This window comes from Phascolarctos cinereus, unplaced genomic scaffold, assembly GCF_003287225.1.
Source record: "Phascolarctos cinereus isolate Bilbo 61053 unplaced genomic scaffold, phaCin_HiC Scaffold_726;HRSCAF=1367, whole genome shotgun sequence".
NCBI lineage: Eukaryota > Metazoa > Chordata > Mammalia > Diprotodontia > Phascolarctidae > Phascolarctos > Phascolarctos cinereus.
Genome location: NW_027556098.1, coordinates 215,957,024 through 215,980,769, shown reverse-complemented (window position 1 = coordinate 215,980,769; position 23,746 = coordinate 215,957,024). Strand labels below are relative to the sequence as shown.

The following is a 23,746-nucleotide window of genomic DNA, read 5'->3' as shown; positions in this document are numbered from 1 at the left end:
AGACTACATATGGAGCCCTATTATTCCCTTTATTTTTCTGCTTGTGAAATTAAATAAAGTGATTTACAATATAACTTCAATCTCAGAATAGATTATCTCCAACACCTACTGGGGATTTTGTTTAATGACTCTTTGCAGACATTAATTAAGTCTCATTTTCTTCCACTGTCTTGTTGGCTGTATTATATTTACTGACCCAGTCTCACCTCCCATTAAAATTATTGTATTTCCATGAGCTGCCTTTTTGTCAGAAGCAGATATATACTTCTTTTGCTGGTTGGAATACTGACAGAGATGATGCCAAGATTCTGAAAACCATAGTATAATAAGAGTTAGAACCAAAAAATTATAATATACAGAGGAATAGTGCAATAGTGTTCTCTTTTAAGAGAAACCAAAGGTGGAATTCTTCAGGCATGATAATAGCTGGCATTTAAATAGAACTTTAAGGTTTGCAAAGTCTTTTACACATGTTTTCTCATTTGATCTTCACAACAACCTTAGGAGGTAGGTACTATTATTTGACTCATTTTACAGATAAAGAAACTAAGACTCAATGAGTTTAAGTGACTTGGCCGGAGTCATTTATGTTGTAAGTGTCTGAGGTAGGATTTGAATTCAGATCTTTGTGATTCCAAGCCCAGCATTCTAAGTATTGTATCACCTAGCTTTAAATACTATTAAGGGATGATACTGTATTCAAAGTTTATGGGATTGGGAACTTTCTATGGAGCCCATTTATGCCACCTAGTTGCCTAGTATGGTAGCTAAAGAGCTATCCTCAGAGCCAGGAAGACATGATTTGCAGTTCTGCCTCTTACTGATACTGGGTTTGTGTCCCTGGGAAAGTCACTTAACATCTCAGTGTTCTGGACCAGAGATGTCAAATACACTGGGACCAACAATACTCCTGAGTGTGGCCAGAACCAGAATAACATGTAATTGGGAAATATAATAAAACATAGATAATATTACATTTAAAACTAAGTCAATATGCAGCTTTCAAGTATCTTTATGTATGGATTAGTGCCTTCCCAGCCACTCATCGATACCTGTTTCTCTCTGAATTTGACACCATAAGTTGCAGAATAGGTACTGATTTACATAAGTAGAGGAAATTTCTTCAACCATGAGTTTCCTATAACAATGAACAAATTGGATCTTCTATTGATCAGAGGTCCTGTCTCCAGGTTGTACTTTTTGCCCCACTCTCCCAAGTTTATGTTGAATTTGGTAGAAATATCTTTCAAGTTTAAGTCAATGGATGTGTAACCCACTAGATAAAATGAGATTTGAAGGGAAATTTTATTTTTGAGGTATAGGGTCACCTATTTTAGGACTTTTTAAGTTAAATTTTTTTTTTAATTTGCTATTTTCTATCACTTGAAAATGAGATGTTTTGTTGATTTATTTAAAAAGGAAATCACTAATTTCTTTGAAAATGCCTTAATCCTAATTAAACTCCACTTGCAAAATGCTCCCACAGAATGGGGAAAAAACTTTGACTTGGAACACAGTCACCAGCACTCCTCCTGAATATACAGACCCACACATTTCCTGATGCAGCTGGGGTCTGGGAGGTTTGACCTGAGGGAAGTGACAAGTCACCAGAAGATTGAGGCAGGAGCCAGAACAGGAATAGAAAAGAGTGTAGCTATCTAAAACTAGACCTGAGCTTTGGGGAATGGAATCTAGTCATTTCCGATATCTTGCTTCCTCATCTTCTGACATAGTACTGACTTCCCCACCTGAATTCCTCCTTTTGCAGCCTGTTTCCTACATAGCCCCAAACCTTTGGATTTGGGGCTCCGAAGGACCCTTTCTACTGATCTTTTGGTTTGCATTGGCTTCTGATTAAAATGCCATTCCTTTTCCCAGGTAGGTACTACCCATCCTCAGTCCTGCTGCTAAATTAATCACTGGAAGTTCTTGGCCTTGGTATGACTAAGCACATATCACAATATCATAGTCCATGATCATAGATTTAATCTAGGTTATTCAGTAGATAAAGCCCTGAAGCTGGAGACAGGAAAATATGAGTTTGAATCTAGCTTCAGATGCTTCTTAGCAGTGTGACCCTGGGTAAGTCACTTAATTTCTATCTGCCTTTGTTTCCTCATTTGTAAAATGGGGATAATGATAGCACCTACCTCCCAGGGTAGTTGTGATGATGAAGTGAGATAATATTTATAAAGTACTTTGCAGACCTTAAAGAAATTTATAAATTCTAGCTATTGTTATTATTATTGTTAATTCTGTAGGATGTGAGTGATGCCAATTACATTGTTACAGACATAACAATGCATATATAACTTGCTGGAGATGTGTGGTGGCAAAAGTAGGAGAAACACCAAACAAATACGATGATGTAATACCAAAGAATTCTGGAATGCAAACAAATTGTCAAGTACATTCAGAGCCTGCTGCTAGGATTTTGAAGGAGAGCCTGCTTATCATTCATGCGAAGATTAGCCCTACTAATTCTATTGGTCCAAGCTTGTGCATGGTGTGTTGTGTAAATTTTCATTTTCTAAGTTAGCCCATTAGAAAATGCAGAGATTCCTGCCTAAGCAATAGCATGGTTCTCCTTCTGGAAAATACCAGTGGCTTCATGTCTAAGGTGCTCAAGGAGAACTCCAGCTCTTGTGCCCCGGAGAAAATGTTTGTTCTGACATTTGTGAGTTATGTAATTTCTGGGGGGTGGTAGTGACCTTTATGATCTTTTTCTCCTGTGGATTCCTGCCCCCTCCCCGCCCCATTGCTCATTCTACAAGCTGCAGGAAGTGGCTCTTTCTTTAACTCATGAGTTGACTGTTGTGGATTGCTCTGGTTGTGGTGGATATTGCCTTCCATCTAAATATTAAGGATAAGGGAGCTATTAGGAAGAGTTGAAAGGTAACTTTTTAAAATCTAATTTTCTTGGTGGTTGTTTGTTGTGAATTTGGCCCTATTTGTTGCTTCTAAATATGTTATAATTATTGTGAACTGAAATAAGGACTTATTTGAAGACCAACTTTTTTTGGTAAGATAGACAAGAATCTGAATCCTCCAGTGTAGGGGGATATATTTGACAGGGAATGTTTGCACACTCATATGAATGTTGTTTAATCTGCATTTCCTCCCAAGGTTGGTTTTCTTAATAAATTAAAACAAAAATACAGTCTGGTAATGTATCCAAAATATAAGTTTTGCTATTCAAGTTATTGTTATCCACAGTTTAACTAGAATTTCACAATGTTGCTGTGCAGGGTTTTTTTTTTTTTACAGTTTTTTTTTTTAAACAATAACAACAACAAAACTAGGGTCTGGAATGGGGGAATAGGAAAGTATGGTATAGTGGAAAAAAATACTGGCTTCAGAGGACCTGGGTTCAAAAATGACCTCTGACATTTATGTTTAAAGTTGCCAGTGTGAACTTGGCCATCCTGATTCTCAGTTTCCTCCTCTGTAAAATGAAGGGTTAGGACTAGATGACCTTTGTAGTCCCTTCCAACTCTACATTTGTTTGGTTTTTTTTTTTTGACCTCTCAGCATCAACTCCTTCTTTTTTTTGAAATGGATATGGATCTGGTGTCCAGTTTGCTCAATTTTAACTCAGCTGCTGAGTGTTTATAATAACCATAGTTCATGAAAGGAAAATATTCGACTTTCCTTTTCTACTATAAAACACTGTGTCTGACCCAAGTTTTTTGAAATCTCAAGAAAAAAGCTATACTATTAAGCGATTTAAAAAATATATTCCTATCTCCATTCTCCACTCTCTGCCTCCCGCCCCCCCCTTTTTTTTTACCAGTGTCCTAGCTGAGGAATGAATAATTCTCCCAGGAAAGACTGAGATATTATTGCTGATTTTAGAGTTATGAAAGAGTATATTTCTGTCTTCAAAAACATTTTTCTATAGTGACTTCTTTTTCTCAGTTGTTAGATTCAATTGATTACAAGTATAAAATATAGAGTATCATTTACTCTCAGCGTATTTGCATCTTTCTTGCTCCTATTTTGAGAAATTGAGGCCAAACTACTTGTAAAGTAGGCTTTATTCAGGATTGAAGAATGCAGGGTTTCTTGGGTTGGGTAAATTAATCCAATGATTGCATCTTTTAATCTAGATTTAGTCTTTCCTAGTATCAGCTCTGCTATTTGAATGTCAGGAACTACTGGAAGAAACCTTAAAACATTATCTAGTCCATTTTAATAACTCTAGGGAAAACTATATTAAATGTATCCAAGGAAGATAGCTATTTTTCTTCATAAAAACTGCCCTAGAAGGAAACTCTAAAATCATGATATGTTCTAGTATTGCAGACTTCTGATCAGCAGTTCTTTTAAAATGTCTAAACCTTTCTTATTGCAATTTTAGCCTATTCCCTGTTGTCTTATAGTCAAAGAATTGATCAAAGACACTCATAAAATACCTCTTCTGTGGCTAGAGGACTATTAAGATCCCCCCAAGTCTTCACTTTTCAGACTAAGTTCATTTTCTCCAAACTTTGTTCTATGATCTTTGAGCCCTTTAATTATTTTGGCAGCCCTCTTATTCCACAGCTGCATTACAGTAAAAGATCAACTTATCCTAAATATGTAGGGAGAATTTGATCACAAGTCCTGTGAGCATCAGAAGCATCAAATCAAATAGTGTCAAAGGGGTTACGTAATTTTATATAAGGATCCATGCAAGCTGCATATTGACTTAGTTTTAAAGTATAATAGCATCTATGTTTCATTATATTTTTACTTATTTTATTAAATATTTCCCAATTACATTTTAATATGTTTCAGGCACGACTTGGAAATGTTTTAGGTCCCATGCAGCCAGCAGGCTGTGTGTCTGACAGCTCTGCTCCAACACAGTTTATAAGTATTAATATCCTGCTTTCTTCTTTTAATTTTAAAATACAAAAATGTTATCTGCTATGACCTACAGCTCTCTTCCTGATTGAAAAAGTCAAAATTGCTCTGTATTTTATTGTTCTCCCTTGCCTTTCACTACTAAGTAAATTACTTTGTACTATCCCTATTGACTTATCCTTTTCCTCTACAAGGTCATTTCAAATTTTAGTCCAATTCTCTCAAAGTACTCATCACAACCCCCAGTGCTAAATTTGCTATTATTATCTTTAATGAGTATACTTTTTTCCCATTCAAGTCTTTAGTATTTCTAAAGAGCTGTGAGTACTTCCTTCTAGATCATAGCTCTTCCATACTTAGTGGCTATTTTCTTGAGTGGCTATCATTATGCATACAAATATATTTACATACACATACATACATATATATACACACATATATACATATATACATACACATGTACATATATATACACACACATACATACACATATCACTTGGAACCTTCTGATAATGAGTCTGTTCAAACCTAGCTAGGATGGTCCTCATGTGACAGTTTGTCATCTGGTTTGGTATTCAAAGCCTTTCCATTCTGATAGTCTCATTGGCATAGTGTTTGAGAACTCAAAGGGACGTCCAAACATTGCATGATAAGGACATTAGTAGAACATCTTCAATCTAATAGCATTGGCCACTGGATCTAACCTTGTGGTACTTGTTTTATCATTACTGCATTTGTAGCTGTGGTAAGATGACCTTGGGTAAATCACTTCATTTTTATGGGCTTCAGTTTCCTCATCTATAAAATGAAGAGGTTTGACTCAAGGATGTGTAGATCCCTTCTAGCACTAAATTCATGCTCCTATGCTTCATCTGTGCATGGAAATGAAACTAAGGAATAGGTAATATAGAAATCTGAGTACAAATTTAGAGGCATATCTGTCTAATTTTGAAAAGTATCTGTTGAGTCTTCATTGCCTTTCAAAGGAATGACTGGATTTTTGTTGGTATCATTAGCCCAATGCCTGGCACATTATTAAGCACATAGGGGCCTAATAAATTTTTGTTGATTGATTAGGTGTGACTGTGGAAAATTGTGCCCCCATCTATTGTCAGCATTTGTGTCTTCTTAGTACTGTTTTCATTTTCATTTAGGGGGAAAAATTGGCTTCTTTTGTTGTTTAGAATTTTGAGTTAGGGCAGGAGCTCTATCCTTATCTGAAATCTGTGTCTGCCTCATTATTTTCTAGAGGAGAGTTGCAGGTGAAGGTGAAAGTTGCTTAAAGATTATTTTTGTCTTAGCACACGTGGGTGAGGTTTTGTGTGTGTACACACACAGCTTTCTTGTGGGTTGGCTTTTAGACTAGCCAATGTTTTCTTTTTCTCCTTTTAGTTTGCCAACAACTTTGAGTCCTGGCATTCCACTGTGTAATCTAATGATTTTTATCACCCATTCTGTAGAGGCCTGAGTAACAGCTGAAACGTGCCTGGCAATCTGTGAAGTGTGCAGTATGTGGAAGGCAATGTGATGGTAATGTGGCAATAGAATCATGTCAGGCTAGGTCATGTTTATATGCTGGGGAACAAATCCTAGGTAAGGCAGGCTTTGATGTAAAAGAAGATATTCTTCAAGGGGTAGAAATAATCAAAACTTTCCATTTGCATTTGTCTCATGATAATATCTATGACATTTTTTTTATTCTATAAATGGGATTAACAGATGAGTTTGACAAATTTCTAGAGGTTTTCCCCTTATGGGGCCTAACTTCAAAGCTACTTAATTTAATTCAACAAATTAAGCTTTAATATACACAAACCAAAGTGTTTGGCGCCACTCAAAGATTAAAAATTGAATCAGTCCCTGTCCTCAAAGAGCTTATAGTCTACTGGAGGTATAGAAATGTTAACAGCTAAGTATAATATAGAACAATTTCCCCAGTAACCTGAATCATGGAATAATGTGCTAAGAAGATTAAATACTACTCCCACCCCCAATTATATCTTGCTACCCTTAGCACAGTTAGGCTGTCGGAGACCATCTAGTGAAGGGATGGGAAACCTGTGGCCTTGAGGCCATATGTGGCCTTCTAGGTCCTTGGGTGTGGCCTTTTGACTAGGTCCAACTTTTACAGAACAAATCCTTTTATTAAGGAGATTTGTTCTTTGATGTTTGGATTCAGTCAAAGGGCTGCACTTGAGGACCGAGAGGGCCACATGTGGCCTCGAGGCCACAGGTTTCCCCACCCCTGGTCTAGTCCAACACCTCACCCTACAAGTGGAGAAACTTAGGCCCAGGGAGATAGTAACTTAGCAGTATCACAGAGGTAGGAAGTCAGTCAACAAGTATTTATTAAGAACTTACTATGTCCTAGGCAGTGTGTTTAGTGCTAGGGATATAAAGAAAGGTAAAAATATAATTCCTTCCTTCAAGGAGCCAACATTCTTCTGGAGGATACAACCTGCAAATATCTATATACAAATCAAATATGGAAGGTAATTTCAGAGAGAAGGCACTGATTGGGGAGGGAATGAAAAGGAGTGATTAAATATTAAAAATAAATAAATACAAATAATGAGTGTCTGTCATGAGGTCATATGAATGGAGAGCAGAGCATATATAGGAGAGATGTTATGAAGGTAGAAATGACAAAATTTAGCAACAGATTGTATATGTAATATAAGTGTCAGTGAGGAGCCAAGGTTCCAAGCCTGGATAGTTGGGAAGATAGTGGTACCTTCCATGATAATAGGAAAGTTGGGAAGAAGGAAGGGCTTGGGGGACATATTGAGTTTGAGATACCTACAGGACATCCAATTTGAAGTTCTGTGATCCCATATTGAGCGCTTTCCTCACAACCCCACTCCTGCCACAGACTTATAGGCAGTCATTCATTTTAATGTCTGAACAGTGTGACTAACTCAACCAAAAGCAAGAAATAAAAATCACTAAGTGCTTACCCAGTGCTCTAATTTGATAGTTGGGTCATAAACAATAAGAGGAAACCACACCCGAAACTTCCTCCAAAGTTCACAATAAAGATGAACTAGGTCTAGTGGCCGCTCTTGTCACTTCAAAGCAGTGCACGGAAAGAAAGAGCACGTCCAGGGCTGGCTGAAATGGAGAAGCCTGGGTGTTGGGCCAGCGGTACTCAGCGTCAGACCTGGGTTTTTGTGTCTATTTTTATCAACCCCTCTCCTTCAAATGTCAGAGAGTTGTAGTGCCCAGACGCCTGATGAAGGACTGCAAAACCTAAATTTGAGAATTTTTTTCCAGAAGTTAAAAAAGTCCACTAAAAAGGAGGCAATATTCCATGTTTTAGCATTATAATTTTTATGTTCATCTCCTTTTCCATAGTTGTGATGGTTATGTGCACTCATAAAACACTTGGGCTCCCTCTGGTGGTCTCAAAGGCAACTTTACATTTCAGATATCAAAGCTAGGGCTTAACCATTGAAAGCCATCTTTGACCAGTCTTCAGTTGCAGAATCTTAGAGTTGGAGGGGGCCTTAGAGACCATCCATTCTAGCCCCATACCTGGACTGAACTCTCCTCTCCAACATTCCTAACATTCTCAATGATCCAGCTCAGTTTGGTCACAGGACGTCACTGCAGCAGTTGAGTACTTTGGCCTAGGAGAAGTGTTCCATAGCCTGATTTGTAGAAGGTCTGTCACAAAAGCCATTTTCATAAATTTATAGACGTGAATACTGATGCTTATAGGTCAAAACGCAAGCCCTCATCACCTCAAGCCTGCAGTCATGTGATACTGCTGGTGGATCTCCCTGCTATAGAAGTCTCCTCTCTTCCACTCAGTTGCAAAATGATCTTCCTAAAGCACCAGTCTGACACCCCCCCCTTCCCCCAGTAAACTCCACTGGCTCTCTGTTGCCTCCAGGATCAAAAATAAAATCTTCAGTTTGGCATTCAAAGCCCTTCATAACCTGCCTCCCTCTACCTTTCCAGTCTTCCTCTTATGCATTATGCTCCCTTCCCTCTACCTCCCCTCCTCCTCGGGTACTCTGTGATCCAGTGACACTGGCCTCCTTGCTATTCATCAGACAAGACACTCCATCTCCTCACTGGCATTTTTACCGGCTGTCCCCCATGGCTGCAATGTTCTCCATTTTCATATCTGCATCCCGGCTTTTTTCATGTCCGAGCTAAAATCCCCCTTTCTACAGGGAGCCTTTTCCTACCGCTTTAATTCTGGTACTTCTGTTGATTATCTTCAATTTATCTTGTACATAGTTGTTTATGTATTGTTTTCCCCATGAAATCACAAGCTCCTTGAGGGCAGGGACTACTATACTTTCCTTGTACTCCCAGCGCTTAGCACAGTACGTGGCACAGAGTAGGCACTTTATAAATATTTATTGACTAGCTGAGTGAACAGGCAATTTAGTTAGTGGCTGAATTGACCCTAAAGCCCAGATCTCTTGACTGTGAACCCAGATTCACACCAGGTAAGGACACGGTTAGGAAAGTCTAGGAACGGTGCTACTGGTCATTACCCCAATGTGACATACTGGCCAGTATGATTGGAACAAGTAGCAGGTATAGACAGTTGGGACAGTACATGGAACTGGCCTTAAGAAGTAGAGGTAAATATAGCAGGACAGATAGTCACTGAGGCAGGAAGCTAGCTTAGAAATTAGTGGAAGGAAAGGGAGAGAAAACTATCCCTGATTACATCTTAAGAACAAAGTGCTGGGAAATTTTGAAATCACTGAAATTAGCCCCAGTGGGCTTTCTTGTTACTGACTTGGTTCTCAGCTTGGATTGCTCTCTTTACCTCCAGGCTTATTTATTCCCTCCAGACTTGTTCTGCTAATTACCTGACAATTCTCTGAGCCTCAATTTTCCCGTGGGAAAATTGTAAAATGAGGATGTTAATAACATTTATGGTGCCTTTCTCAGAGATTTGCTTTGAGGATCAAAAGTGACAGGGACTGTAAAGTGTTTTTTTAAGTCATAAAGGACTATCATCAATGTCAGATATCGTTATTGTTATTAGTTTTCATATAATCATCACTGCTACCATGCAGCTTGTTATTATTACTGATGTTTACCAATACTACTACTACTAAATGACTATGACTGCTACCATGACTATTGACTATATGACTGCTATGATTACTACTGCTGCCACTACTACTTGGTAGCTATGTAGTATAGTGCAGATGTAATGGATAAAGTGTAGGTATAACAGTGGATAGGGTAGGTATAATGGATAAAATTCTGACTTGGATTCAGGAAGATCTGAGGTCAGATCCTGCCTTAGACACTTCCAAGTTGTATGACCCTGAGTGAATAACTTAACTTCTCAGCCTCAGTTTCTTTAGCTGTGAAATGGAGATAATAACCTTACAAGGTTGTTGTGAGGACTTAGGGGGATAACATATATACAGAGCTTTGAAAATCTGAAAAGTGCTATAATTATCAGCTATTACTGCCGCTACTACTTAGAGTTGAGAAATATTTATTCCCCATGGAGTTCTATTTGTCTCTTTACTTTCACTGCTCAACTCATCTCTGCCTGCTGTCTTTATTTCTTCTTCTGTTGTTTTCTTCTTGAACCGTTGAACCTTTGAGGCTTTCAGTCTGAATGGGAAAACCCCTTTCTTTAACATTACTAGTTTCACTTTTGCTGGCAAATTCAGTGGTCTGTTCTTCATCCTCAATTTTCTTTCATGTCTTAGAGTCTACATATTCTTATAGTGACAGTTATCAACACCCACCCTTCCTTCATACTTTTTTCTCCCAAATCCATGTTTCCATAGCTGGCTTCTCATATGAGCTCTAGTCCTATATCTCTAGTCACCTATTGAACATCTATTTGTCATCACCTGAAATTCAATATATGTAAAACTGAACTCTGCTAAGACAGCTGCCTCTCCCAATTTCTCCATGTTGGCCAACAGCACTGCCATTATTTTGTGCATTCTGGGGATATGAGACACATACATATGAAAAGAAAACTCCCAATAACAGGTGGTAAATACTCAAATGCCAATTAAGAGTCCCTGAAAAGAAATACTGTAGGAATTCAGATGAGGAAAAGATTATGGAAGTGAAATGAGGGGATTGAATTAGATGACCTTGGAGGTCTCTCTGATCTCTAAATCTGTGACTCTATGATTCTGTAATTTCCATCTGAAGAAGTCAGGGAGGGTTTCATAGAATAACAGAGATGTGAATTGGGCCTTAAAAGATGACTGAGATGTCAAAAGGCAGGGAGGAAGTAGGAAGACAGTTCAACTTTGGGGGATGACAAGAGCAGAAGTGGGAAATGACAAATGTTTTTCAGGGATAGTGAGAAGACTGATTTGATTAGAAGAAAGCAGTAGAGCTAAGACCAGAAAACTATGTTGGAGTCAGATTGTGATAAGTCATGAGTGCTGGACTAAGCTGAGTTTGGACTTTATCTTGTATAAAATAGGGAGCCATTGAAGGTCTAATAGGTTCATTATTAAATAAACTTATATTACTAAATAAACATAAGGGATAAATTCACTATTCCTTTCTTTGGTACTGGTGAATTTCTTTGGTTGTGATGTTAAGTCAGAACTGGTATATTCATATCATGTCTAGTCATTAGTGACCTTGGATAATTTTAAATTCAATTCTGACTTATTGTCTATAGATTTAAAGTATATTTCTGTCTAATACAATCGACTTCTATACCAGGATAGATTTGAGGGAAAAAGATTGAAAATAGGGAAATAGAACTGTTAGACATATTTTGGAGTAATACAAGCATGAGCTGATGGAATCTTGAACTATTGTAGTAGATATAGGAAATGAAGAAGGAATAGGTAGGAAAGCTACTTCGAATGGAGAAATAGACAGGATGGGTGACTGACTAGAGTAAGGGAAATAGAAGACTCCAAAGTGACTAAGATGCCCAGCCCTGACAGAATGTCTGTGAAAATGAAAAACAGGATGTGGAGCTAGATTGGGGAGGGAAAGACTGGTCAATTTTAAACATCTTGAGTTTAAAGTGATGACAGGATATCCAAATGGAAATTTTCATCGTATAGTTGGAAATGTGAACTAGAGCTTGAGGAAGAGGACTAGGCTAGGCATTGATTTGGCAATCATCTGACTAAACATGATAGTTGAAGCTGAGAGAATGAATTAATTTATATAAAGGGAGACAATGTTGAGAGACAAGTGTAGAAGGCCAAGCACAGAACCTGGGTCATACAGATATTACAAAATACATATTTAAAATATATTTATGTGAACCCATAACTTTCTGACATTACCCTTCTGTCTTTTTATCTTTACTTCAAATCTGAAAGACTCTAAAATAGGTTTTATGTCCTAGAAAGTTATTGCTTGTTGTTCCCTTATATCCATATTTTCTTAGTTTTTGCAATTCTTTTCTCCCATGCTTCCTTTCCACCATCTTCTATAGCTTAAAGTCTTAAAGAGTTGCCAGAAGAAGTGAGAGATTGAATGATTTGATCAGTGTAGACCCAGGTCTTCCTAAATTCAAGTCCAGCTCTCTGTCACCTATCCCACACTACCTCTCTATAAAGACAGATTTACTTCAGATGTCTTGTTTCATACTGAACTCAAACAAAATCTACTTCCTGAAACAACTTGCAGCTCAAGAAGGAATGGAAAAGTCTATTTTCCATACTTTAGAGCAAAGAAAAAAAAACTGCACTCATATTACATTCTTCAAAGTCTTTTCCTGCTTGTTTACATCAAGTGAGAGAGAATTTTTTGTCGATTTAGTACAATGGAGTTGAGATGCAGCATTGGTATAATGGAGAGGCATAATGTGTGACCATGGATAAGTCACTGAACTTGTCAGTGTCCCAGAAAACTAAGATATACAGATCACGGGGGAAATGCCCTTTGCTATTAGTGGAAGGAGGAAGGGAAGAAAATACACATATATCAACTACTATGTGCTGGGTACTAATCCCTTTAAAATATTGTCTCATTTACTGAAAGGAATTATAGATAAAATTTCAGATCTAGATCAGAATGGGGTTGCTATTTTTCTATCATCTCTGTCTTTAAAATAGACATTAATTTCTTCATAGCTCCCATGTTATTTCCTCAAAGACTCATGTGCAAATGAAGAAGAGTAGGGTTTGAATTAGTGATGGCAAGAAATAGGAAATATTCTTCTAAATGGCTATTCAGATTTAGGAACAGGGCTGGCTAAAATGCTAGCAAATTATTTTTAGCATGCCAATTATCTATGATATTTTTAGACATAGCAGGTTATTGGGGGGCATTTTACATAGGGAGTCATGAACCTGGAAAGTTAAATCATATAGAGAGATTAATTTTTCTCATTTATACTAAAGACCTTTTTAATATTTGAGATTCTTTCATCTTCCCCTTCTCTTCTTCAATTCTTTTTTTTTTTAGACAATTGGGGTTAAGTGACTTGCCCAGAGTCAAGTTCTTCTTCACAGTTCTTCTTCAATTCTTGTGTAGTATATATTGCCTTACAATTTGTAGCCATTCATTCTGTCATGCATCCTAAAGATGATTGAACCATATTCATTTTTCTTTGATCCCTTTGGATTTTATTAACATGGTAGAGATTTAAAATGCTATCCATATTTGGCATCCAATGCCCAATGAATCTAGAAAAACCTCCAGGCTGCACTCTTGACTTTCTCTACCATACCACAGAAACCTTTTCACACTGAACACTCACTTCACCCCTGGACATCTTACACTGGAAATGCCCTCTACTCCTACAACCCTCTCCCTCTGATTGTCTAGTTCCTCCCAGAACTTCCATTTTTAAATGGATGCCGAGGTTAGCCATGTCTTCATTCCTCTCCAGGCTACACTCCTGGTTCTCTAACCTTTTATTCTTTCCTCCTTTCTTCTCCTACTTTTCAGCTTTTAAAAAAAATGCATTGTATTCCCTCGTTAGAGTGCTCCTTGACAGCAGGAACTATCTTTCTTTCTGCTTATACTTGTGTCCACGATACTTAGTACAGTGCCTGGCACATCGTAAGTACTTAATAAATGCTTGTTGACTTGACTTGAAGGAACAGTCTAGTTTAGTTTCATCATCTATGTCTGTTGCACCATAGTAAGAAAGCCATAGGTTATCACTTATGGCCAGCGCTGAATTTCTTTAGGAAATATGCTAATTCTAACTAATTGCTACAACACACACTCTTCCAGTGTGCAACTTCTTACACGAGTCAAGGAGATAGAATTGAGCCATTTAGTACTTCTTGAAAAAAGCACAGCTAGCAGCTTAAATCATGTAATGATTCACACCAATCTGTCTGAAGATTTGCATAAAGGAGCTATCAAAACTGTAGACAGAAATAGTTGCCTCTTTCTTCAACAGACATTATGATAGTTTGTCCCTAAAGGCTAACACTTAACTCCTGTCTTTCTTCCAAAATAGAAAAGTTCCACAAATTCTAGTGTAGTCTCTGGTCAAAGATGTATTCAAAAAGAGACACCATAACCTTTAAATTCTTTTTCTGCACAGTCCTAGCAAATATTTAAGGCATTCCTAATCATTTGAAATGATTCATAATAAGCTGAAAACACTAAGGTAGAAGTGTCAGATTTCTCAAGTATGCTTAAAATGCCTCCTACTCAAGTTTTAAGGGTTTATGACTTTTTAATTATTTATTCATTTTAAACAGTTTCTTTGAGCAGGAAATCTGCCACCATCAATCAGTGCAGACCTGTGGTTAAAAAAAAAAAGTAGAGCCAGAGAAAAAGTCAGTGGTGCATAATTTTAGAGCTAAAAATTAAGAAACTGATTTTTTTTTGTATTCTATACTATACTTAACTAGGAGTGATTTTGCTTAGAGTATTTCTCAAAATATATGCTAAAATGGTAGGTAAAAATATTTATATTATACTATAGGACTGTTAATTTTTGAATTTTTATGATCACTTACATTGATATTGTCATTTCTTTGCTTCAAACCATCTCAGATACAGACTGGAGGCTAAAGATAGAATGCTTGCTCTTCAGGTCATTCAAAAGGCTATTTCAATCCAACAGAATTTTATTCCTGATCATCTGGCTTTTACTTTCTGTTCTTTATAATGCCCAGATCTTGTTATATCTGCTGTTCCAGAAAACCTTCTCTCTCACTGCTCGCAAGGTGAACCCTCCACTGCAACAAGACAAGTCTAGTCACTGGTTCTCTCTGTGCGGCTTGGCTCATGCTATGTCCCCTACTAGGAATACCTTATTCCTTCCTCTCTACCCATCTTCCCAGGTCCAAGTCAAATCCTAACCCATTCATTCAATAAATATTCAATAAGACCCTCTTGGCTGTGTGAAAGTCAGTGTGGCATACTAGATAGAAAAACAACCTCAGAACTGGAACAGAGCCTGGGTTCAAGTCCTACCCTTAACATACACAGTACATGGCGCATAGTTAAGCATTCATAAGTTATTTGACCTCTCAGCACTCCAGATAGCTCTATAAGACTATAAACTGAAAAACATTTGCTCATCTACGTTGGACGAGGAGTTTCCTGATAAATCAAATGTCCAGGAAAGGAAAAAATGTGCTGAAAGCATGGTGTCAGACAAGGGAGTTTTAAAAGTAAGGGGAAAAAAATCCATCTCAAAGACTCCACAATCTAGTAAAGAAGATAAGATGTATATGCAAATAATAATACAGAGACAATGCATGACAATAGCTCACATGTATATGATACTCAAAAATTTGTACACTTTACATGTGTGATATCATTTGTTCCTCATAATAACCCTGCGAAATAGGTGTTATTATATTTCAGTTGGAGAATCTGATAGAAGCCCCAAGATGATACCCAGAGTCAAATAGCTAACAAGTGTCTGAGGTAGGATTCAAACCTGAGGTCATGCGATTCCAAGTCCAGGAGTCTATCCACGTTAAGTGCTTACAGGGGTACAGCTAGAGTGCTGGGAGGGAGCATCACCTCCCCCTCAAAACCTTCCTTGACTGTTCTGGGCAGCAGCAGCTTCTTTCTCTTCTGAAATCATATAGCATTGTATGGTGTGGAGGTTAGAAAGCTAAACCTAGAGCCAAGCTGACCAGGATTTGAATCCTACCTATGTCGCCTACTAACTGTGTGGCCATGGTTGAGTCACGCTAAGTCATCCCTCATCTGTAAAATGGGATAATAATTACACCTACCTCACAGGGTTGTCATAGAGCTCAAATACTATCCTTGTAAAACACTTTATAAAGGTCAACTATTATTATTTGGCACCATTAATCATACACTGCTTTGCTTTGTTCTGTTGTTTAATTTTTCAGCATGTAGAGTAGTGTGAAGAAGCCTAGATTTGGACGCCACAGACCTGGGTTTGCATCTTGCCTCTAATACTCACTGGCTATGAACAAATCATTTAACCTCTCAGTCTCAGTTTGTTCATCTATAGAATAGGAATACTAATATTTGCACTTCAGGGTTGTAAGGAAAGTGCTTTGTAAATCATAAAGTGCTATAAAAGTTATTACTATTATGCTACTTTGTATCATATATCACCAATTTCCAGTGAGATTGTATGTTCTTCAAAGGTAGAAACTTCTTTTTTTTTGCTTTTTGCCATCTCCAGTGTACCTAGTAGAGTTCTTTATACATAGTAGGTTGTAAGTAAATATTTTTGTTGACTTATGGCCAAAAAGCTGAAATCTAATTTGATTTAACAAAACAAAAAAAATTAACGCAAAACTAATGATCAACTTTGATGTAGGTCACTCCTTACCGTAACATTCTAGGCTGATGCATTGTCTATTGTACTCTAACAATAACTCAAGATTATATATGATTCAAAGTCCTTATATATCATCTAAATCTTTTGTGTTGCAATTTGAACTCAATCTTTCATGTTCCATAATGTAGTCAAATTTAACTCACTTCCCATTTTTCTTGTAATACCAATGACAGCTAACATTTATGCAGGACTTTAAGGTTTGCAAAGGGCTTTACATATATCATCTCATTTGATATTTTCTCTGACCCATCTCATCATTAGTTGAAAAAATAAATATTTTTATTAAGTGAAAGATTCATTACTAAACCAAAAATTACCCCCCCCACGTTGTTTAACTTAAAGCATAATTTTTCTCATGTCCCCTACTTAACCTATACAGGCTCCTTGTTGTTGTCCGGATCCCTCAATGTATCCTTTACAGTTTTCAATGATCATCCACCTTCTCAGTCTGTCTTTCCCACCATGCCCTAATTTAATGCTCTACCCCATTCAGACGGTCTATTTCTAGAAACTTAATCAAGCTGCTGTCCTTGTCTGGAATGCCCTCTATCTAGCCCAATCTAATCCACCCTTCAAGGTCCAACTCAAGTTTCATTTCTTCATAAAGGCATCCTTCACTCTTCTACCCTCAGTAATATCCTTCTCTTTGGAAGACAGTTTGCACCACATAATTGTTTAACTATATACAATTTCCTGGTCATACATATAACATTTTCTCTCCAGCCCATTGTAAACTTAGTAAGGGTAGACACTGACCATAAAACATTATTTTAAACTTTTGTTTTTCCTATTGTATATAACATGATGTTGAGCACAGAGGCAGAATAAGTACTTGTTAAGAGTTCATATGAAGTTTGACTCACTCAATCTCTTCCTGGCTCAAAACATTATCTAATTCAAAGTAACAATAAGAGTTTCAATATATATACTACTCTAAGACTTTAAGTACTTTATGTGTATTATTTCATTGGATCGTCGCAACAACAACCTATGAGGTAAATCCTAGGATTATTCCCATGCTTAAAGGTTAAGTCATTTGCCCAGGGTCACACAACTAGTAATTATCTGAAAGGACATTTGAAGACAGTTTTTTTTTTTTCTGATTCCAAATCTAGCATTCTATTCACTACATTGTGTTGCCTCTGGTACTTATACTAACCCTGCTTTTTTAAAAAATATATATAGTATCTCCATGATACCAATAGGTTTGGTGTCTGGGAAACATTTTAGTCATTCAGGCTATTCAACATATTTCTAGTAGATGTTACATGGTAGCTGAGAAATAGAAAAATGACAGGAAAATAAGGCATCATTAGCTATGTTCTAGGCTTTTGTACACTGGTGCCCTGTCTCAATGTTCTTTTTCCTTTTGACAGTTGTAGTGAAGTATCATTTTTGGTAATTGTTGAGTCATTTTGTGCTAAAAGTGAAGACATTTATGGGTTGTTGTTGTTTTTTAAGGATACATGGTATGCATTGCAAAACACTTGCTTGGCTATGTTAAGATTATTCACATTCATATTCAGATCTGTCACTGCTCAACTTAGTGAGAGTGGAAATCCACCATATATCAGAACAATCTTGCACTTAACATTTCTATTCTATCCAAACAACTGTACTGTTGGCTTATCCCACCAATTTTTTACTACCTGGTTGGTCATTTTCGATCCTTTTGGATTTAGTTTGTTAAGTCAGGTGGTTCATAGACTGCCATTGTTTTTGTGGGATCTGCCCAACGTTTCTTCATTTAATAAGCTGCCCTTCATATTCTGTTACTCCTGACCTGTGTGACTGTTAATTTGTCACACAATTCTGCTGCAACTATATACAATACTGTGCAACATTCTTTCCATTGCATGCTGGGTAAACAGAGGCTTCTACTTTTTGCTCTTCATTAAAAATAAGCATCCTGATATGTTGAATATCTCTGACCTAATGTGTGGACATCTCTTTGTCCAGCAACTTTTCACAACATAAACTCTTTTTTTTGATTATTGTTTTCTGGTGTATTTCTCATATAAGCTGCCGTCTTGCTAAAGTTGGTGACCAAAATAAAGATATTCAAATACCTCATGCACTTCCAAACTTTTTATGAATTGTATGTTGTATTATCTATTATGAATTTGTCCCTTTTAAATGAGTTTCAAATTAAGAACCTTGGTTTTTCTTTGTTGGTCCTTTTTCAAAGAGTTAAATATGATAAATAGAAATTCATATATCGCTTTTACCCACCCCCACCTTCTACCATCCCCAAGAGATTTGTATTTGAGATTATTCTTTACCTAGGCAAATACAGCAACCAATATCATTTAGAAAGGCAGCACTTCCAGATCTCTATTTCAGTGGCATAGCTACTGTGTGTATTTGTGTGTGTGTGTGTGTGTGTGTGTGTGTGTGTGTGTGTGTGTGTGTGTGTGTATATTGAAGGGGTAGAATGATTGGGGATGGGAGTGGGGGATATGATGCTTCCATGAGTTATTTTTGTAATGGGCCTTTCATTGATCCTCTAACTGTATAGATATACATTTTGAATACATAGTTATTTCTGGGATATGATTTGTTTGTGTAAAAACCACAGGTGCGAGAGTATAATTCTGTGCCCAATTAGGCACCTGTATTTATGGAATAGCATGGGTAACTTGCTCAGTTGCTTTCTCTGAAATCTTATAACTTAAATGCAACTTTAATGTTGTGTTTTGGCAGGTTAGCCCATTGTATGAAAACATGGGTCGAAACAGGTAGGAATTAATGAGCTCCTGAGCAAAAGCATTAACTCCTTTGAGATACTAGGTTAATATGTAACATAGTGGGAAAGATCATTGGCTAAATGTATCATACCAACTAGAGAAAGTTGATGTCTCTCTAGAAAGTGAACCATGCCTCATTGGCTGAACAATTATAGTATGGTAGATGGTAGAAAGCTCTCCTAGTCTGTAGACAATCAAAAACAAAAGGTTAAAATTGAGATTAGGGCCTACTAGAGGTATTTTCCCTCAAGTAATCATGGACAGATAATCTTTTGAAGGAAGGTTGTATAATGCATGATATTTTATAGGACGTTATTCTTGATATAATCAGAAGAACTCAAAGAGCAAATTCAAATTCTGAAAAAGTAGAGGTTGGAGAAGAAAATTATGGTATTGTTAATTCTCTGAGGAACATTGTGTCCAGACTGAAAATCTTGCTTGGGCAAGGATTATTCTGGTAGCTTCCTCCCTAGATCTGATTCCATGCATTCTAAGCAGTTTTTAGATTTGTGGACTTAATCAGACTAAATTCCGGAACGCAGAGAGTTCCCACCTTGAGATGTTCCTAGAACATTAGTTCACCTTTTTCTAGTAAAAAGTTTTCTTTTATGAAGGAACATAGATGAATGAAAGCAAAGTTACAAGGTGAGGTTTTTGCCAATATCTGCTGGGATGGGAAATCTGAAAACCTAGCCCCCAGTTTAATTTCATATGATCCAGTGGAACAGGTAACAAGAGATTGTCCCATTGATGCTTGTCATTGCAAAAATAGAACACATATATTTAATGCTTTTGAGGTGATACTGTAAAAGACTAAGGAGGCTATTTGCCCCCTGTAAAACAAAATATTAGATTCCTCTGTTAAACTTTTTTAAAATTCAAAAGTGAATTATTTCAAATATTTAGGCAGAAATTTTAAATACTTACCACAATAAATTTTTATTGTGGAAAACTTTTTAAAATCCACAGGCCATCCAAAAAGAATAGTATTACTAAATGAGCTAGATTTTTGCCTTGAAGAATTGATGAATAATGAGATTACTTTCATGTATCCCTATTCACAACCATCCTGTCTTGCCAGAATATGAAATTTTAAGTGTATTTTTTTATTATCTATAGTATTCATTGGATAATTTTACTTTTTGTTATCTTAATATTTATTTTATCTTTTTTATTGATGTCTTTTGTTTTCACACCACATTTATTTCTGAATATATACTTTACTTCCTAAGGCAGCTAGTTCTCTCATAAGAAAGATTATATATATAAACAATTTAGCAAAATCATCCAGCACATCTTTTACATCTGAAAATACTGCATGTGTGATTTTCTACCCCTAAAGCTCCCCACCTCGACAATGAAGAGAGGAGGACATCCATTTTCTTAATTCTTCCATGGGGCCAAGCTTGGTTTGTTGAAATAGCATTCCATTTTATTTTATTATTCATTCTACTTACATTGTTTTAGACATTGTGTATATATTGTGTGTGTGTGTGTGCGTGTGTGTATTTTCTGGTTCTGCTGATAACACTCTGTATTAGTTCCTATACGCCTTCCCGTTTTTGTTGTTTCTTATGATACCATAGCATTACATTGCATTCATGTGCCACAACTTACTAAGCCATTCCTCAATTGAGGGACATCTACAATGTGTCTTGTTCTTTGCTGCTACAAAAAAAGCGGTAGTGCTGCTCTGAATATTTATTCTATATGGGACCCTTCCTTTTTGTCTTTGATGTCTTTGAAGTGTATATTGAGCAATAGTATCTTTGGATCAAAGGAAATGGACATTTTAGTCAAATTTTTTTTAGCATAATTCCAAATTATTTTCCATAACAAAACAATTTTGATCTCCACTAACAGTACATCAGTATTCCTCTCATTACATATGCTCTCTAGCATTGACTAGTTCCATCTTTAGTAATCTTTATCAATGTTCTAGATGTGAGGTAAAACCTCAGTGTTGTTTTATTTTCATTTCTTTGATTATTAATGATTTGGAGCAATGTTTCATAAGACTGTTAATAGTTTGCAGTGTTTCTTTTGAGAAATGTTTGTTTATATTCTTTGATCATGTATCCAGTGGCAGTGGTGTGCTGGGAAATTTTTAACAACTGGTTCTCCAAAAATCATATGCCTGACACATTTTAAAGCTTAATCTGTATTATTAACATTTCCTCCTTTACTTTATTCAGTCTAGACAATCAGTAAAACAATAAAAATCAAGTCCTGAATTGTTGTTCAGTAGTATCTGAATCTTAACGCTATGGATCATAGGATGCCAATACACCCAATGGAGTTTTCTTGGCAAAGATATTGGAGTGGTTTGCAATTTCCTTCTAAAGTGGATTAAGGCAAACAGAGTTAAGTGACTTGCTCAGGGTGACATAGCTCATAAATGTTTGAGGCCATATTTGAACTTAAGTCTTCCTTGAGACTCCAGGCCCAGCACTCTATCCACTGAGTCACTTAGCTGCCTCATGAATTATAGCATTTGCCAATTTCTGAGGTATAAATGTCAACAATGAAAATTTAGCAATTGACTGTGGAGAGGCAGTATGAGCTAGCTCGTGCTTGTTCACCATTGATTGGTCCTATATATTTGTATTAATTCCTACTATATCTTGGATGTGGTGCATATCTGGGAGGCAGTGTAGTGTAGTTAGAATGCTGGATCTGGATCTAGATATCTTGGATTGAAATACTGCCTGCATCACTTACTACCTTGGTGACCTTAGGCAAGTCATTTAACCTCTATGGACCTAAGTTTCCTCAAGTGCAAAATGAGGGGGTTGGACTAAATGATCTTTAATTTTTCTTCCAGCTCAAAAATCTATAATCCCATGATATCATGATGGCACCCTTATTTAAATGATTCAAAGATTTTTTTCCCCTATCAACTTTCCTTCCCTAGTTGCGTTGCTTTTGCTTATATGAGAGTTTTTTCAATTTCATATAATCAAAATGATATGTATTCTCTTCTGTGATCTCTTCTATCCCTTGTTTGGTTAAGAATTCTCCCCTTTAACTATAGATATGAAAGATACCATCTGTTTTGTCCAGTTTTTTCTTTATCTCCTTAAAGGAAGATAAGTAAAATGTCCCACATTTCTCCCTTAAATTAAGTTGACTTTTACTTAATGTAGCCATTGGTTGATTTTTTCCCCATTCTATAGGACAGTGGTCCCTATAGAAAAAAGTCCTATCCTCTATGCATTCAAAGCTTTCCTAATCTGTCCCCAAGTTACCATCATATCTTATCTCACTACTCTTCAACATGAAACCTCTTTTCCTATTGTGGAATTTTTTCATTCCTCTTTTTCCTTAACCTGGCAAATACACACTATATCCATTACCATTCCTGTTCCCTTATTCATGCTGCCCCTCCCTCGCACCACCCACTTGCCCTGCCAAATAATTTTAATTTATCTTAGTGCCTCTGGGAACCTTCTCACCCTTAAAGATCATAGGATCATAGTTTGAGAGTGGGGAGACACCATCAAAGGCCACATAATTTAAATCTCTTTTCCTCTAAGAAGCCCTCCTCAACTGTGCTGCTGAACAAAGATCTCTCCCTTTTTTTGGTCTCTTATCACATTTTTATCCTAGATTATTTGTCTTATATGTCTCTTTCCAATTGTGTTATGTTTGACACAACACATAAGATGTGTACACATTATTAAGTGTTTTTAAGCCATGGATTGAAGCATATACTTTTTTTTTATATCCCCTAAAGCATTTAGTGCCATGTTGGGCTTTCATTCATTCATTCATTCGATAAGCATTTATTAGACAATTAGTGTGTGCCAGGCACTATATTCAATACCAGAGACACAAAGACAAAAACAAAAACAGCACATGGTAAGTACTTAATAAATAGTAAATGACTTGAGCTAATTTGTGAATATTTATGCTTAATTGCCATTATCATGTCATAAATTGAGTGTCCCCATCTAGTTTATGCTCATGCTTCTAGGCATAAAATGTTACTCTTTGTAGAGGTTATTTGGTACAATCTGTTAAAGTTCCTCAGACCTCATTATTAATTAACTTGAAGAGTTACTTTGCATCCATCTTACAGTATATCTAAATTCTTACTTTTCATTACCTTATAAGTATTTTTAAGCAACAGAAATGGCAAAAAATGGATATTTTTATTATAATTATTTTTTCATTTCAGTGGCAAAATAATCATAACAAAAATGTAGAATTTATCCTCTTTCCAAAAACAAGTGAACAAAAAACCAATTATAGGTGATCCTAAGAGAAGTTTTATTTGAGAAAACCAAAGAGAAAACTGAATACCCCTGACTTTATCTGTCCTCCTTGACTGCCTTTAGGATCATAGCTTCATAACATACTTTTTTGGTTCCTTTCATGCACAGGTAGGGAGGGAAGTCACATTTTTGTCCTCAGTGTG

The 23,746-nt window shown here is 36.6% G+C and overlaps 1 protein-coding gene across 10 annotated transcripts in view; it reads left to right on the top strand.

The window, feature by feature from the left end:
* Positions 1 to 23,746, top strand: part of RAPGEF4 (Rap guanine nucleotide exchange factor 4) — a 351,123-nt gene that overhangs the window by 193,639 nt on the left and 133,738 nt on the right. For 2 of the 10 annotated variants that reach the window (XM_020990987.2, XM_020990986.2), the window contains exon 1: positions 2,773 to 2,895. The exons of 7 other annotated variants lie outside the window; for them this stretch is intronic. Coding sequence is in view for 1 of the 3 variants with exons in the window: in XM_020990985.1 (XP_020846644.1) it covers positions 2,579 to 2,677 (99 nt within the window). In the remaining 2 variants the exon portion in view is untranslated. Of the gene's footprint in view, positions 1 to 2,551; positions 2,678 to 2,772; positions 2,896 to 23,746 lie in introns of those variants that run through there. One more of the 10 variants, XM_020990985.1, reaches the window with a different exon arrangement.